Here is an 18,201-nt window from a genome sequence, read left to right on the forward strand (position 1 = left end):
AGGTTATGTTATTTGAAAGGGAGTTCCAATCCTTTCCTTTTAAGATCATTCACCTGAGGTGCACTGACTGACCTTTGATGGGACTTATGTTGTTTATATTCACTGTCTCATTCACTGGACTCTCCTCTATTTTCAGCTTCCGAAAACTGTTTTCCCACGTACTTTGGCTACAATTAGCCACTTGGCTGTGGTAGGATATCGACTTCTGAAGTCGTGCTTCTTTCGCCAGTCGGGAATGCGACCTACTCCTGCTACTCCTGTGACTCATTACGATGTCGCTATTTGCCACTTTGTCATTGTCATCATCTTCGTCGTCGTCGTGAAACGAAACAAACTCGTCGTCATCGTCATCAAAGTAATATGACTCCATTGAATAATAGTTCGAAGCTAAACTGTCGTTACAGTCGTAATTGCTATCGAATACTTCAATGTCGCTCAGCGATTGTTCGTCGAGGGTTGGAATCCCTCCAAAACTGGGACATTTCCCGCTTTGCTTCCGGATCTGTTTTGAGTCGAATATATTTTTCGTTGTCCGGGGCGGGACGGGTGGAGGCGTTGGCATTGGCATTCTTTTATTTCCTCCTGATTTTTCCGGGGAAATGGTTAGGTTATCTTTTTCGTTGGGACTGTTATTGGATTCCCAGTGCTTAAGAAGATCTAAGTTGACGTAATTCTGAGTCATTGTCGTGTTGTGTTGAATGAAATTGAACTAATTAAATCTGGGTTTCAGGTCATATATCGCATAAAGGTGAAACGCACATTTAGAAATCAGGAAACATTCGGCTGATGGCTAAACGGGTAGTGAGCAACTGTTTAGTAGATGTGCTGTACGCTGTTGGTATGAGAAACAAATAAAGATCGATCAAAGTTTGGGTTTGGCAGAGTGTGGGCTTCGTTCAATCAGGCGTGATAAGAAGATGTGAGTAGTTGAAATATTGTGCTAACTTTGACCGAAATTCGTCATTCGTTAAATGCAGAGGAGTTGACTTAGGCAGGCCCTGAAACAACAGTCGCATATGCAATAAATCAAGTATTATAAGCGGCGATAAAGACTTATATTTGATACGAACAAATTAAAAATTAACATCAGCTGAGAAAATGTTACATGCTCAACTATGTTCCCTTTTTATTTACATGAAATAAAATGGTATAAAATGGAAGTGAAACTGTATATAGGATCCTGGATGCAATTTTAATGAAAGAACGAAAATTTGATAATTATTTAGTAGCTAAAAAAGCGTTTTTCTGCCTCGTTTTCTTAAATAAGTACTACGCTATACCATCAATATAATGGCGTAGCTTAAAATAACACAAATTGGTGGAAATCATCGTTCTTTTTGTTTTTCACATTTGAAGCTACGTTTCAAAAAAACCTACACACTGCTTCCGTTGGCTTTCTTTTTGTTTTTTTTACCACCACGCCTAAATTCTACAAAGAGGGAAAAATAATGTGGCAGATTGCAACTTAGCTTTTGATTAAAGAATATGTATAATTAAACGCTGTGAAATAAAGCTGCTCTTAATTAAAAGCAAATAATATGATGTTTCGAAAATTTGGTAGATGGTAGATGATTAGGAAAAATTTTTAAAATTTCGCCTTAAACTAGCTGGATTTTTTTTGCCTCAGAAAAAATTCAGAACAAATTTTTGTCTCAGAAGAATGTTCGTCATAAACAAAACTGGCTATCGTTAAAAACATCAGGGTTTTTTTTTCGAATATGTATCAAATATAACATCATATATGTATTATCAATACGCTCAAAGGAGATTAGCTCTCAATAACAAGCTGAGGTATAAGAATGTTAATTACAAAACAATGTAGTTTTCGAGTGAAACCGTTTCAGCAATTTCTCTTATTTTATCATAACGTTTCACCATAATTCGTACTTCAAAAAACGTTACAGTTGAATAGAAAGTAAGAAATGACTGAGAGATAAAAAAAAAGCTGCAAGAAGTTGATTTTGGTTTTCAAAATTAAGGACATATTGAAAATTGGACATCCAGATTTCTAATTAGGCGGAAGAAAAAAAACGGAAATAATTTATAGGGGAATAGATTTTTTTGATGGAGCGATCGAATGATGAAAATATAGGAGTCTTTGAGAGTCAAATATTTGAAAAACTGACAATTTTGCCAAAAAAACAAGCCAAGCAAATAAATTCAGCGCATTTATATCACTATTAGTCAAATAAAAATACCCAATACTGCATGTGGGTTGATTTTTGTTGGAAGCCCACCAGTCTTTTTGTCAATCAGACCACTTAGAAAAAGAAAGTATTCGATTGACAAAACGAACACTTTTGAAAAAGTGCTCTTATTTTATCATAACGTTTCACCATAATTCGTACTTCTAAAAACGTTAGAGTTGAAGTGAAAGTAAGAAAAACGAACACAAATTGAACAAGACTGCTCGTATCAGGGCGAAGCCCTGAATGTTCCGACTGCCTTTTAATGTTTAGTAAAATGTAAAAAAAAAAAGAAAAAAAAATTTCTAAAATTTGAAATTTTTTATGAAAATCATCCCCCCACACGCCATATAAAGTACAAAAGGATAGATTTCGTTCCTTGTAACAAATCAATTATGGCAAATAAGCTTCTTCGAACAAATTTGGAACGATTTCTAAGACGGATTAAATCTCCGCTTACGCGTTAATAGCGCGAATTATATCGCGCGTTAATTGTCCCAAATTGGTCAAAATGGCCAAAATGGCAATCTTTAAACCCTCATAACTTCACGAAAAATGATCACAGGTGAAATACTTTTTCAAATATAAGCTCACGACAACAATAGCTTTCGAATGATATAAAAAAATTTTGTCAAAAATGGCTAGTTAAAAAGTCGAAATTTGTCTGAAGAAAAAAAAACCCACCCCGAGCACAAATATTCCGTTACTTTCGTATCGAAAGTCGGAACAAAAAGTGCTCTTATTTTGTCATAACGTTTCACCATAATTCGTACTTTAAAAAATTTAGAGTTGATGAGAAAGTAAGACAAGAATGCTCGTATCAAGGCGAAGCCCTGAATGTTCCGACTGCCTTTAAGGTTTATGGAGCAGCAGTAATAACATTTAAAAATTTAAATGAAATAAAATAAAACGAAATTTTTTTTTCTAAAATTTGAATTTTTTTAATGAAAATCATCCCCCCACACGCCATATAAAGTACAAAAAGAGAGATTTCGTTCCTTGTAACAAATCAATTATGGCAAATAAGCTTCGTTCAACCAATTTGGAACGATTTATAAGACGGGTTAAATCTCCGCTAACGCGTTGATAGCGCGAATTATAATCGAGCGTTAATTTTCCCAAATTGGTCAAAATGGCCAAAATGGCAATCTTTAAACCCTCATTACTTTACGAAAAATGATCACAGGTGAAATATCTTTTTAAATTTTAGCTCAGGACAACAATACCTTTTGAATGATATAAAAAAATTCCGTCAAACATGGCTAGTTAAAAAAAGTCGAAATTTGTCTGAAGAAAAAAAAACCCACCCCGAGCACAAATATTCCGTTACTTTCGTACCGAAAGTCGGAACAAAAAAGGGAACACAAATTGAAAAAGTGCTCTTATTTTATCATAAAGTTTCAGCATAATTCGTACTTCAAAAAACGTTTGAGTTGAAGAGAAAGTTGTTGGAACCCCACCAGTCTTTTTGTCAATCAGACTACTTTCAGTCCAAAATTAATTTATTGACGAGACCAATCAAAGGACATTGGAACACTTAAGGTTTTGCCCTGACATACCAGCAGCTTTATCATTTGCAATTTCACGAGTTGTGGTCGGTATGCTTTTTTACTCAAGTTTTCTAAGCATAAGTTTCCGTAACAATTTTCATCAAATGTTAGGGAGGGCTTTTAAGTCAAAGTTATTCAAAAGGGGATTATAAACATTTTTGGTTAAGCTAGGAAATAGGTTGAACAAAAAACGTTTTTTCTTACTAAACGCCTTACTTGAGAAAAATCTAGATCCTCCCCTGTCTTAGATCTACTGTTCACCATATTTTAGAAGGTAGATTCAGTAATTGCGACCTCCAGGCTGGCTGTTGAAACCCCAATCTTGACAGATGGAGCAAAGTAACTAACCGTCAGCAGCAGTGAACAAAGATAGATAAGGGAACCTTTCTCAGAGTACGTGGTAAAACTAAGTTCTTCACTGCGGTTAAAATCAATTGAATTGAAGATTTTGAGAGAATTTAAGAAAATCAGTTTCGTAATTTAAAGCTTCACCAAAATAGTTCTGACAGTTCGATTAATAGCATATTTAAATTGTGTTCTAGGTACACTGGAACTTAAATTGCATTAAGATAATTGCTTACAGGTCAAATTGATTTAATGTTTATTTATTTTTTTGTTCCACCGTAAAAGGAAAAGAATGAGAGGGAACTGAAAACGAGCATTGACTCATAAGCATGTGTTGAATTAAGGGACGAGAGAAAAATTGGGAATTTAGAGATTTACTTAATACAATTGTTTGATATTTCCTGCTTATCCTTTTTTTTTAAAAAAAAAAAGAAATAAAAAAAAACAAGAGGCAACTTGATAAAAACAGTAATACTTAAATAGACAACTAGTCATGTATTATTGAAAAACAAAAGAATAAAACTAGAAAAAACAAAACCAGCCGATTAGAACGAGTAATTCTTTTAAGTTCAAGTCAAAAACATGTGCAGTCTTAAATTTATTACTCACTCACAGCGTCAAAAATATAAATAATATATCAATTAAATATTTATAGCTCCTCCCTATACGATCTGAGAGACGTTATATGAAAAAGAGAGATATGGCGCGACATTATCTCGAGTGCACAATGCAACCTTCGTTAGAGATGCGAATCAGTGGTCTATATCATATTGTAATTGCTTCTCCGATGAAACAGGAATAAGATTTTTGTTCATGTCTTTTACTTTTGCAAATCAAAAACACGCTCTAATTTAACTAAGTGTATCTAAAAAAAAACTTCGTGTCCAGAGCATTCAATTTTTTTTTTCGCTCAGTTTAGAAATCTGGAGATCTGGAAATCTCTAGCAGATCCAATGGCAGATTGAAAACAGGTAAAAAAAATAGCTGATTAATATATTTGATCATTTCTAAACTTTTTAAATAAAAAAAGTTCATGACTTCCTTTGAATTTCAAGAATTGCTTATGATTGCCTCTGTTTTTTCTAAATTATCACATTTAGACAAAACGGAATCAAAAGGTAGCTCTTTGTATTCCGCTGGGAATTCAGAAAACTTTAGTCCGTTTTTGAGTCTTCAAATTTTTGATGATTCTTAACGTCATTCTGTCCCTTTTTACAAAGAAATGAACGACAATCTATCTATATAAATGAAAATAACTTCGTTTTTTAAACAAACTTTAACTGCGTATCAAAATTTAACAAAAAGTTTTCTTGACTGAAATATATCACCTGTAATCAAAAATTAATCAGTATCTGAGTTTATTTGAATCATCAGTTTGATATAATAATTCTTCAATGTATGTGAAATGGATATAGGAACGACAGAAGAGCACAAAAGCAGCACTAGAGGCATGGGTGCTAATTTCATGAGCAGAGGACCGAATGAGCAAAATACTCATGGGCTAAGGACTGAAAACAAAAACAGCCGAAAGTCTATTAGTAAAATGAATCAAATGCCGTTTATTTAAAAGGAATTTAATGAAGCAGTGTTTTGCTTCTTTCATAAGGAAAGCCTTGGAACCAGGGGCGGATGCGGACGCCCCCCCCCCCCCCCTCAGGGATTCGACTCCCTGCCGACCCAAAGGGTCCCCCTTCGGTAATTTTTAAGAAATCCATTTTTGGCCGACCGACCCTAAAATTTTTCTAAAGGCGCCTTGGGCGCCAATATATAAATATATACTAACTTTGAGGGGGAGCGCGCGCCAAAAAAAAACGCGATTTTTTGTCAAAATTTTTCAAAAAGTGCCCAAAAACGGCTTTTTTACTGTTTTTTCAAAAATTTGCCTGCGGCAGGAGAGCTCGAAAAATCAATTTGGTCGACCTAAAAAAAATTTGGAAAATTTTTTGAAAATCCGCCCCCCCCCCCCGCCTCGAGAAAATACTAGATCCGCCCCTGCTTGGAACATAAACTTTGTTCCAACTCGCCGTCATATTTCTGCCGTCATATTCCAACTCGCTGAATTTTTCTGCCATTTTTATATTCGGTCAATTTTAATATTAAATCCTTGGAACTATTTACATTCTTTGAGATTTTCACGCTTTTTTTTCCGAAGTTTGAAATACTATGATCTGATTGGCTAATTTTTTTCGCCCATTCAGTTCTGCGCCTATGAATGATTCCATCCAGAGGCTCAGCTTTGAAACAAGCATCTATAGTAATTGTCATCCCAAAACAATAACACCTATATATGTAGATTTTCTAGATATGCTGTTCATCAGCACAAAAACTGCTCAAATTTCTTAAATAGGTTCATATTAGTTAAAATTACTCAAATTTTTGTTTAAACTTGACTTTCAACAGTTTTATTTTAAACTGTTGCCATGTTCATATGGGATATTTGCATAAGAATTGGGCAACTGTCTTTTAAGAAAGTTTTTTTTGTTACTTTTTGTACAATTACTTCAGCTTCTGGACAGGTAAAACATGAAAACACAAATTTACGCGCAAAAGCGCTCACATATAAACATATAGAAGTACCCCCTCTCATTAATGAGCATAATTGAGGCAATGTTTATCGTTCTGACTTATATTCAGGTATAGTTTGTTCGAAGAAAAGGGCTGATTATTCGTGCTCGGAGTGATTTTTTCCAAAAACAAGTTTTGAGTTTTTTATTTAAAAGCTAGAAACCTCTTATTTCGCAAAAGAAATAAGGAGTGATTTTTACTAAATCAGGCAATAATCAATTCAGCAAACAAAACAAGTGATAGTTACTCAAAAGTTAATTCAAAATCATATGAAATTTATTAATCAATGGATAGTTTAAAGTATTTCAGGGGTATTTTATAAATCAATACTTATTTTGTTTCTTCAAAAATTTTGCCCTATTCTTCATATCTGATTCTTGAAATCTGGCAATGATGCAATTAAATGTCGCTAAGATTTGGAATATTTGGTTTTCCGACCAAACTCCTTCCGATTTTGATTTACTCCTGCTACTTCCCAAGCCCAAAAATTTTCTTTGAATTCCAAAAAACACTAATTCAATGTTTTAAAAGAAAAATTGGATCAACCTGAAAGTCTCGCCGGCGCCTCTCCTTTCATTAAAGGGGTGGCGGGGGGCTTCTTAAGTACAATAAATTAGTCAAATTTTCGAGAGCAACCAGTAAAATAAGGATGCTCAATAAAAAGCTCTAGAGCTAATTTACTGTTTTATTTAGAGGGATTGAGATTCTGTAGTAGATACCATAGGAAGGGAGATGTTTAAGTAGATCCGAAGAAACGCACAAATTACAATTTATGATTTTTTTTTTCAATTTCATTTTTTTTTTAAAATTTTTAATCAGTTTTTTTTACATAGCGAGAGGACTTTTATTGAGACTCAAGAATCGAATCATCTAAATAATTTGATTAAAATAAATAATAGTTAAGTAAGCGCAAGTGCAATGAGAAATCCCCGCTCCACTCTGATAGCCATAATTTGGCCTGAATATAAAAAAGCAGGCCATTTTTTTCGACACAGATATTTTTGAAAATTAATTTTTGGGGTCCGAATAACGAATGAAAGGACTTCAATGCCATACTGCACTCGATGTTGGATTTTCGGATTTTCTTTGTTTTTATTAGATGAAATTTTACCTGTATCTCAATTTATCCCAACAACTAGTACATTTTTGGCTAATTGATAGGTTTTGATTTACGATGAGGAAAAAATAGAAAGTTCAGAAGATAGAATAGAGCTTTTTGTGGCAATAGTAAAAGCTGCTCTGATCAGGGGCGGATTTAGGGGGGGGGCGGACGCCCCTCCCCTCAGGGATTCGACCCCCTGCCGACCCAAAGGGTCCCCCCTTTGACACTTTTTCAGAAATCCATTTTTGGCCGACCGACCCTAAAATTTTTCTAAAGGCGCCTTAGGCGCCAATATATACTAACTTTGAGGGGGAGCGCGTGCCAAAAAAAACGCGATTTTTTGTCAAAATTTTTCAAAAAGTGCCCAAAAACGGCTTTTTTGACTGTTTTTTCAAAAATTTGCCTGCGGCGCACAAAATTTAGCCGAAATAGGGGCAAAACAGTGCTTTGGGAGAGCTCGAAAAATCAATTTGGTCGACGTAAATAAAATCCTAGATCCGCCCCTGGCTCTGATTGAAAAGAAATTTAGCATGCAACTATAAACATGGTCAAGATAAATTCAAATTTTGATTTCAATTAGGTAGTTTTATTTCACCTTTTGGTTATTTTCTGACAGTCGCTCTAAAATGAATAGCTGTTGGTTGTAATCAGAAAGTTTCAGTAAGTCATCCTCCGTCAGAAGAGATCCTTGCTTCAAAAGAACAAAAAACGCAATAAAACAACAAGAAAAAGATATATTAAAAAGAACATACGCGGAATTGGAGTAAATTTTATTGTAGAGCAATATGCCGCCGCGCAGTCTTGCTGAGTTGAAAAAAAATAGACAAGATTTGATTGTATGCACGTTCAAGATAAGCACAGAGACTTTAATCTTTCAATTGAAAAATTGTAGAAGCGCGAAAAATTATGTCGGCACAGATGCTCACGCATTAATTAGCTATGAAGGATCAAAGAAACCTAGCACAGGTATGACAAGTATTTTTCAATTCAAGAACGGAAGCAAAGGGAAACCTACAATTGAAAATAGGAAGAGATAATGTAACCCCAAAAGGTGCTGGCGGTATACAAAGAACACATTAAAAGTTCAACTAGTTGTCTTAATTTGATCAATAATCAGAATTCAGTTCAGGAGCAGCTCGATAAAAAGATAAAAGGGCGACTCAATTCTGTCTGCAACTCGAAATTGGGAAGCATGTTACTGAAGGTGTATAAAATATGGATAAATATCGAGATCACAAGGCGAGCAATAAAATTATTATACAAAAATGGTTAAATTAAATATGGTGTCTTCTAATGTCAGCTAAGTTGGTGGGATACTCGGCCTTATTTCAACAGCTGTTATGAAGATATAAAACTTGGCGAAGAAACTTCGATTTTACGAGAAAATAAAACAAATCCGGTCACGACTTTTATACTTGGTCTTTGAAGTTCAGATTTAGGGAACACGCGCCCTAGTCTTTTTCGATTATAGCTCTCGCGGCAATCGATTTAGGGCTATTCTGCTGTAATTGGTAAAAACGTTTTCAGTTGTCTGTTGTCAGTTTCTGGTAATAATGAGTAAACGGTTCCAGATTTTATCCTTTGTGTGCTCCAGTACACTCGACGTGTATTTTCCAATCGTGTTCCAAATAAATTTCTCTCTACCTTTCGTTCCATTCAATTTTGTTTTGATAACAAACACAGCATTCTATGTGTGTGTTCCATTCCGTTCCGGTGGTATGAATTCTTCTGGTAGAGTAACGTATCACAACGTAATCAACACACATTTTGGCAGAGCTTGTAATCGAGTTCAAATGAAAAGTATATACCAACTTGAGTTATTCCTATTTATCAAAACCTTTTTTGTTTTCGAGTACGTGAATATGGAAGCAACTTATATTGCTCTTAGTTCAGTTGAGTGTTAGTTGGAAAACAAACTATAAATCACCCTGTGTTTGGATTGGAATTGAACCAACCGTTCTCTTGGGGCTATTGTGAAATGTAATTGTAGTTAAAGAGACCGATTGAGTGGGTTTGGTTGCAGTTGGAGTTGAGTGGCATGGCTGAAGGCATGGAAAAGAGGTTACGCGGATTGTAAGTTTCGACAGGTAGAGAAGCTTCTCCCCGTAGAATAGTCGAATTGGCAGTTAGTTGTAAGTTTATCGATCTGGTAATGCGATCCGAAAAGATTTTTTTGTTTAAATTCAAGCAATAAATTAATCAGTACTTAGTAGATTGAGATTAGAGCGTATATGCAGTAAAATTCAATCTACTGAAGCTGATTATCGATTTTTATGCAATTTTGTATCAAACCGAGCACGCAGATATTTTTTTTTCAAAGAAATGTTCGAAAGATTCAAAAGAAAGGTTACCGAAAGTACCATCCGAAAGCACTATGGCGACGCTTTTTTTGCCAAACGATGGAAAATGAATGGAAAAAATGAAATTTTCAATCGTAAAAAATTACTTTGAAAATGATTTTTATCACTATTTTAAATCCTAAAGCACTATGGCGACGCTTTTTATTTACCAAAAGATGAAAACTAGTCAGAAAAAAAATGAAATTGTAAAAAAACTACTTTTAAAATGATTCTTTATCACTTCCTCTTAGTTTATACAACAAAAGCGATAGTCAAAAACTTGAATACGATTTATTGAAAAGATATCTTAGTCATCAAATGAAAAATTTTGCGGAAAAAACTTTAATGATTGAATTTGAAGTTTTAATGTACTTTTAGGCTTAAAAAAAACCGTTTTTTGATAAGTAATAGAATATTTTTATCGATTTGGATCATTTTGTACTTTACAGCATGTAATGAAACATTTTTATAATAAGCCGGACATAAAAATTGTTTTTTTTTACATGCCAATTAAAATAAAAAAGTTTTTGACTATCGCTTTTGTTGTATTTCTTGACAAAATGTTTTGTAATGTTCGAAAAAAATAAATCAGCTTGAAAAAAACAATTTAGCGGAAAAAATGTGTATGATTGATTTTGGGGTGTTAGTTGACCTTTAGGCTTGAAAGTTCCGGTTTTTGAAAAAATAATAGAATATTTTTATCAATTTGGATCATTTTGTATTTTACATAGCATGTACAGAAACATTTTTCTAAACAATGACGCGAAAAAATCTCCAGTTTTTTTCATTCATTGAATAAAAACGCTTGTTTATAAATTATAAGGGGTAGTCAGAACTTCCAAGACTCTGCACTTATACGAGCACTGTAGATTGATTTTTGTGTTGATATGAGTATTTCTTCTCATCCTTTACATCAAATACCCTAGCTAATGCTATAGAAGCAAAAACTTATGTCAATAAAGATAATCAATAATAAAAAAGAACTGATGCAATTTTAAGCCGATAAATTTTTAAAAATTTTTCGAATGAAATTTTTGGGAATCACTTCAACTATTCCGCATTTATTGCAGAAAGGGATTTGATACTAGGTACAAAATGCGCATATCTTTCATCATTGTTTTAGTTTTTCATCTTGATGTTTATAATAAACAAGGTACCACAGGCGGAGGGATTGTAGCTTAAGAGATTCTATTTTGAAATGAGAGTTTTGGCTACATATTTCATAAAGTTTGAAATTTACTTCAAGGTTATATAAAAAAATCCAACTACAAGGTTTTGTTGGTATTGTTGGCATAACAAAAATCATTGCAGCGAGAAAACTTTGTTCCTTTTTTTTGGGTAAATGTTGAAAGATAGAGTGCATAATTTAAAAATCTGGAAATTAATATATACAAGAAGGATTTCTTAAGTACGTACAAAAGTGGAAAAAGGGGGAAGGAGATTATTCTAAAAATAGATCACATAGTTTCACAGTTTCAAAGTAGATCACATAGTTTCAAAGTAGATCACAATAGATCACATAACCAAAACTCCGAGATTACAAAAACTATCAGAAGACTGCTAAGCAAGATAAAAATACCTATAGATGTGATTGATGAAATACGAGAAGAAAAAAAGTTTCTATTTATATGTGAGTTGCTTTGATTATCAATGGTTGATTGTTTTGCAGAATAAAAAACCTGTCTTAAAAACGGCCTAAATTTTTGTGGGTTATTTCCAATCACTCTAGATTTTTCTGGGTTTTGAAAACTAGTTTTTGCTTTCGACGGTTTGTCTTATATATACTCAAACGATTCGGTAAAGGGCAAAATCAGACAATAGAGGCAAAATTAACAACAATTTTTAATAGCAGCAGACAAACTACAATCACTGGGCGATCTTTTTATCAAACAAACGAAGGAACATTTTTTTTCCAGGATTTTGTTGTCATTTTTCATAGATTTATCAGAGATATGTAGATTTTGGATAAAATTTGTCATGTGTTAAATAACACTATTAAATAAGAGGTAGTTTGATCAACTTGTGACAATATTGGTCTGAAGGCGTAAATTAGCTTGCACACCGCCACCAAAGTCAGAGGTTTTCTCGTTATTGAATTACTCTCCCAAACAACACAAGGAATTTGAAGTTTTAGGCTCAAGTTGTTTTTTCTTAACATAAATTTTTGGTCCCTAACAGCGAAAGAAAAATGAAACACACTCCTGGTCCGCATATGAATAATTTTCAAAAACGACAAATTTGAATGTGTGCTGATTAGTTGCTTTAGTCTGAAAAAAGCTGCAAGAAAATTCCTCATTACTCAGTTAGTGTCCGATTTTAGTCAAAAAGAACAATTGCTGATTTGATCTCACCTGAATTGTTTTAAAAATCCAAGTTTTCTATAAGCAAAAATTCATAAAACAAAAATTCAACAGCAAGCAAAAATTTGGTTGCTAATGAGGTTATATTTTTTTTCAAAAAAATTAGAAGAAAAAACGAGTGATCAAGGTTGACTGATAGCAATACAAAAAGATCAAAATGCTTCTATTAAGCTAGAATTGAAAAAAAAATCTTGAAATTTTTACATGCGAATCGGAATCACGATTGAGAAGGCTTCATATTAATACCAAATTTGATGCCTTAGCTTACGAAATTGTTTTGAGATACCTGATTTACGTGACAAAACATGTTTGTTTCTTCCCTCCAAAAAAAAATTTCTCTGTAGCTTAACCAATTTTTGTAAATTGCTTATGAATTTCTTTGAAAACATCAGACATTGTCAGTTTTTGTAATGAATTCACATGGAAACATTTTTTTATCATTATTATCGTCCCGATATTGAAGAAAACGGATTTTTTTTGCTCGGTGTATTTTATTTTCTTCAGCCAATTTTCGCTGATCGAAAGAAGAGTTTTCAACAGTGGCGGATCTAGGATTTTCTCGACGGGGGGGGGGCGGATTCTTAAAAATTTCAAAAATTTTGTCGACTTTTTATTAAGTCGACTAATTGATTTTCTGAGCTCTGCTGAATCACTATAAAGACCTCATTGTAACCAAACTTTCTGCGTCGCAGGAAAAATTTTGAAAAAACAGGCCAAAAAAAGGCGTTTTTAGAAACTTTTTGGAAATTTTTGACCAAAAAGTTGCGTTTTTTCGGCGCGTGCTCCCCCTCAAAATTAATATGATGTGGCGCCGAAGGCACTTTTAGAAACGTTATAGAATCAGTCAGAATCGGATACTCAGAAAAAACAAAGGAGGGACCCTTTGGGTCGGCAGCTGGTCGGATCTCCGAGGAGGGGGCGTCCTCCCCCCCTCTACTGGTGGTTTTCAACAAAAAAATTTTCCCCATTGATATCGACTTCTTAAGTTCAAATTTAAAAAATTATTTTAACTCCATTTCTTTTTTTCAAAGTACTGGCGATTTGAAAATTGTCATTTTGGCCACATTTTGGACAAAATTATGCGCGCTTTGAAGAATTTATTCATTTTTCAGAGACCGTAACGCAAAATATTTATTCGTGGCGTATCCCGCACAATAAAATCGTTTCAAATATAATTGAGGCTAGCTCATCGGATTGGTGGTAATAATTTCATACGACTCAACATTTCACTCTTCGGTATTCTCCAAAAATAATAGGTTTTCAATATTTTCTTTTCCCAAAAACTATTCGATATGAATCAAGGGGTAGTCGGAACATTCAGGGCTTTGCCTTGATATACCAGCAGTCTTGTTATTCTTAAACATTTAATTTTAAAAACTTTGAAGATAATTTTATTTCTCATGAAACATATTTTAAATTTTTTAAAACTGTATTTTGTATCACAAATCTGATTTTGTAAAATTTTTAAAAACGTGTATGCTAAATTGAATCTGATTTTGCAGAAAAAAGTAATCCTTTTTAAGCTAAAAAGCGAAAAATCGTTGTAAGCTAAAGTGCGAAAAGCTAATCCTTGTAAGCTAAACTGCGAAAAAAAGAACTGAGACGGGAAGGATTACTTATAAACGAGAAAGATTTTACGCCCAATGCAGTAGATATCAAATGAAAAATGTTGTTACTGTAAATTGAAAGTAAAATAGTTTCATCAAATAAAAACTGTATCAATTGAAACAGAACGAAAACAAGGATAACCGTTAGACGCGCAAGTAGCACAGACAATTAGAAATTTAAAATAGCAACGCAAAAATTTTCAGGATGTTTTTCGAGTCCAAATCTTAACTGAAAAGTCTTAAAAATCATAACAGACTTTATGCTTTATAAAAGTAGTTTGAACTACTTAGTTTTGCTCGGAAGAAAACCTTCCCTTCCCAAACATTCTCATCAGTACATGAACTACCTTCAGTAAATAAATGAAAGCATTTCTTATAACGTCACTGTTATGAATTTATTACAAATGTTGCCGAAGCAACTACATTTTCCCAATCTTTATAAATCAAAAGTCACTGTGATCAAACATTTGTAATCTCTGTGATATAAACACTCGAAACAAACCAGAACTAAGAGAGTTGACTCTTGGAGCCATGTTTTGACCTAAAGTGACAAGTCAGCTACATGTTTTGGCGCTCCTGGGTGGGCACGAACCACCAATCATTCTTTTGTTTCTTTTGCCGCCTTCCTGAAACAAATGGTGCAAACCTTCAAAAATCTCAATTTTAATGCAGATTTGAATTCTTCTACTTTGACAAAGCTTGTCAAAAAAAAGTCCCACAACATTTGTTTCTTAAATGGACGGAATACACCGTGCGAAACGACATACAGGACTTAGATGTTCAAACTTACAAAATTGGCTAGAAGTGCATGCGAAGACCTACGACAAACTTCACAATCAATTTCCATCCTTCAACAATGCAGAACCGTCAACATTTAGCAGCAATGCCCTAGCGCCCTGTTCCTCAAACGTTATATCAAGCAATCAACAGGCTTCCAGAACAATTGGACCTGAGAATTTCAACCAATACAGAACAAAGCGCAAGCAATGCCCTTCTTGTAAGAACGAACATAACATCATGCAATGCCCACAGTACAGTTCTTCTACGCCACCTCAACGCTACAAAATCGTAAAACAACTTGAACTTTATGTCAACTGCTTAAGCCCTCATCACCTCCGAACTACTTGTGTCTCAAACAACCATTGTCAAGAGTGCAACAGATTTCATCACACAAGCCTTCACGACCCATCAAACAAGTGAAATGGATATAGGAACGACAGAAGAGCACAAAAGCAGCACTAGAGGCATGGATGCTAATCTCATGAGCAGAGGACCGAATGGGCAAAAGACTCATGGGCTAAGGACTGAAAACAAAAACAGCCGAAAGTCTATTAGTAAAATGAATCAAATGCCGTTTATTTAAAAGGAATTTAATGAAGCAGTGTTTTGCTTCTTTCATAAGGAAAGCCTTGGAATCAGGGGCGGATTTAGGGGGGGGGGTGGGGGCGGACGCCCCCTCTCCCTCAGGGATTCGACCCCCTGCCGACCCAAAGGGTCCCCACTTCGGTACATTTTAAGAAATCCATTTTTGGCCGACCGACCCTAAAATTTTTCTAAAGGCGCCTTTGGCGCCAATATATACTAACTTTGAGGGGGAGCGCGCGCCAAAAAAACCGCAATTTTTTTATCAAAATTTTTCAAAAAGTGCCCAAAAACGGCTTTTTTGACTGTTTTTTCAAAAATTTGCCTGCGGCAGGAGAGCTCGAAAAATCAATTTGGTCGACCTAAAAAAAAAAAAAATGGAAAATTTTTTGAAAATCCGCCCCCCGCCTCGAGAAAATACTAGATCCGCCCCTGCTTGGAACATAAACTTTGTTCCAACTCGCCGTCATATTCCAACTCGCTGAATATTTCTGCCATTTTTATATTCGGTCAATTTTAATATTAAATCCCTGGAACTATTTACTTTCTTTGAGATTTTCACGCTTTTTTTTCCGAAGTTTGAAATACTATGATCTGATTGGCTAATTTTTTTCGCCCATTCAGTTCTGCGCCTATGAATGATTCCATCCAGAGGCTCAGCTTTGAAACAAGCATCTATAGTAATTGTCATCCCAAAACAATAACACCTATATATGTAGATTTTCTAGATATGCTGCTCATCAGCACAAAAACTGCTCAAATTTCTTAAAAAGGTTCATATTAGTTAAAATTACTCAAATTTTTGTTTAAACTTGACTTTCAACAGTTTTGTTTTAAACTGTTGCCATGTTCATATGGTATATTTGCATAAGAATTGGGCAACTGTCTTTTAAGAAAGTTTTTTTTGTTACTTTTTGTACAATTACTACAGCTTCTGGACAGGTAAAACATGAAAACACAAATTTACACGCAAAGGCGCTCACATATAAACATATAGAAGTACCCCCTCTCATTAATGAGCATAATTGAGGCAATGTTTATTGTTCTGACTTATATTCAGGTATAGCTTGTTCGAAGAAAAGGGCTGATTATTCGTGCTCGGCGTGATTTTTTCCAAAAAAAAGTTTTGAGTTTTTTATTTAAAAGCTAGAAACCTCTTATTTCGCAAAAGAAATAAGGAGTGAGTTTACTAAATCAGGCAATAATCAATTCAGCAAACAAAACAAGTGACAGTTACTCAAAAGTTAAGTCAAAATCATATGAAATTTATTAATCAATGGATAGTTTAAAGTATTTCAGGGGTATTTTATAAATCAATACTTATTTTGTTTCTTCAAAAATTTTGCCCTATTCTTCATATCTGATTCTTGAAATCTGGCAATGATGCAATTAAATGTCGCTAAGATTTGGAATATTTGGTTTTCCGACCAAACTCCTTCCGATTTTGATTTACTCCTGCTACTTCCCAAGCCCAAAAATTTTCTTTGAATTCCAAAAAACACTAATTCAATGTTTTAAAAGAAAAATTGGATCAACCTGAAAGTCTCGCCGGCGCCTCTCCTTTCATTAAAGGGGTGGCGGGGGGGCTTCTTAAGTACAATAAATTAGTCAAATTTTCGAGAGCAACCAGTAAAATAAGGATGCTCAATAAAAAGCTCTAGAGCTAATTTACTGTTTTATTTAGAGGGATTGAGATTCTGTAGTAGATACCATAGGAAGGGAGATGTTTAAGTAGATCCGAAGAAACGCACAAATTACAATTTATGATTTTTTTTTTCAATTTCATTTTTTTTTAAAATTTTTAATCAGTTTTTTTTACATAGCGAGAGGATTTTTATTGAGACTCAAGAATCGAATCATCTAAATAATTTGATTAAAATAAATAATAGTTAAGTAAGCGCAAGTGCAATGAGAAATCCCCTCTCCACTCTGATAGCCATAATTTGGCCTGAATATAAAAAAGCAGGCCATTTTTTTTGACACAGATATTTTTGAAAATTAATTTTTGGGGTCCGAATAACGAATGAAAGGACTTCAATACCATACTGCACTCGATGTTGGATTTTCGGATTTTCTTTGTTTTTATTAGATGAAATTTTACCTGTATCTCAATTTATCCCAACAACTAGTACATTTTTGGCTAATTGATAGGTTTTGATTTACGATGAGGAAAAAATAGAAAGTTCAGAAGATAGAAAAGAGCTTTTTGTGGCAATAGTAAAAGCTGCTCTGATCAGGGGCGGATTTAGGGGGGGGGGGGGGGCGGACGCCCCTCCCCTCAGGGATTCGACCCCCTGCCGACCCAAAGGGTCCCCCCTTTGACACTTTTTCAGAAATCCATTTTTGGCCGACCGACCCTAAAATTTTTCTAAAGGCGCCTTAGGCGCCAATATATACTAACTTTGAGGGGGAGCGCGTGCCAAAAAAAACGCGATTTTTTGTCAAAATTTTTCAAAAAGTGCCCAAAAACGGCTTTTTTGACTGTTTTTTCAAAAATTTGCCTGCGGCGCACAAAATTTAGCCGAAATAGGGGCAAAACAGTGCTTTGGGAGAGCTCGAAAAATCAATTTGGTCGACGTAAATAAAATCCTAGATCCGCCCCTGGCTCTGATTGAAAAGAAATTTAGCATGCAACTATAAACATGGTCAAGATAAATTCAAATTTTGATTTCAATTAGGTAGTTTTATTTCACCTTTTGGTTATTTTCTGACAGTCGCTCTAAAATGAATAGCTGTTGGTTGTAATCAGAAAGTTTCAGTAAGTCATCCTCCGTCAGAAGAGATC

The 18,201-nt window shown here is 34.3% G+C and overlaps 1 protein-coding gene across 5 annotated transcripts in view; it reads right to left on the reverse strand.

Annotated features, from left to right (window-relative positions):
* The window catches only part of LOC134852193 (protein still life, isoform SIF type 1-like), a 41,546-nt gene that overhangs the window by 10,506 nt on the left and 12,839 nt on the right, over positions 1-18,201 (reverse strand). Inside the window, exons 1-2 of one of the 5 annotated variants that reach the window (XM_063868507.1) lie at positions 8,501-9,476; positions 73-998 (exon numbers count right to left, since the gene is read on the reverse strand). In XM_063868507.1, the coding sequence (XP_063724577.1) occupies positions 73-682 (610 nt within the window). In that variant the 5' untranslated portion in view covers positions 683-998; positions 8,501-9,476. The other 4 variants (XM_063868504.1, XM_063868506.1, XM_063868505.1 and 1 more) reach the window with 4 other exon arrangements.

This window comes from Symsagittifera roscoffensis, chromosome 7 (assembly GCF_963678635.1).
Source record: "Symsagittifera roscoffensis chromosome 7, txSymRosc1.1, whole genome shotgun sequence".
NCBI lineage: Eukaryota > Metazoa > Xenacoelomorpha > Acoela > Convolutidae > Symsagittifera > Symsagittifera roscoffensis.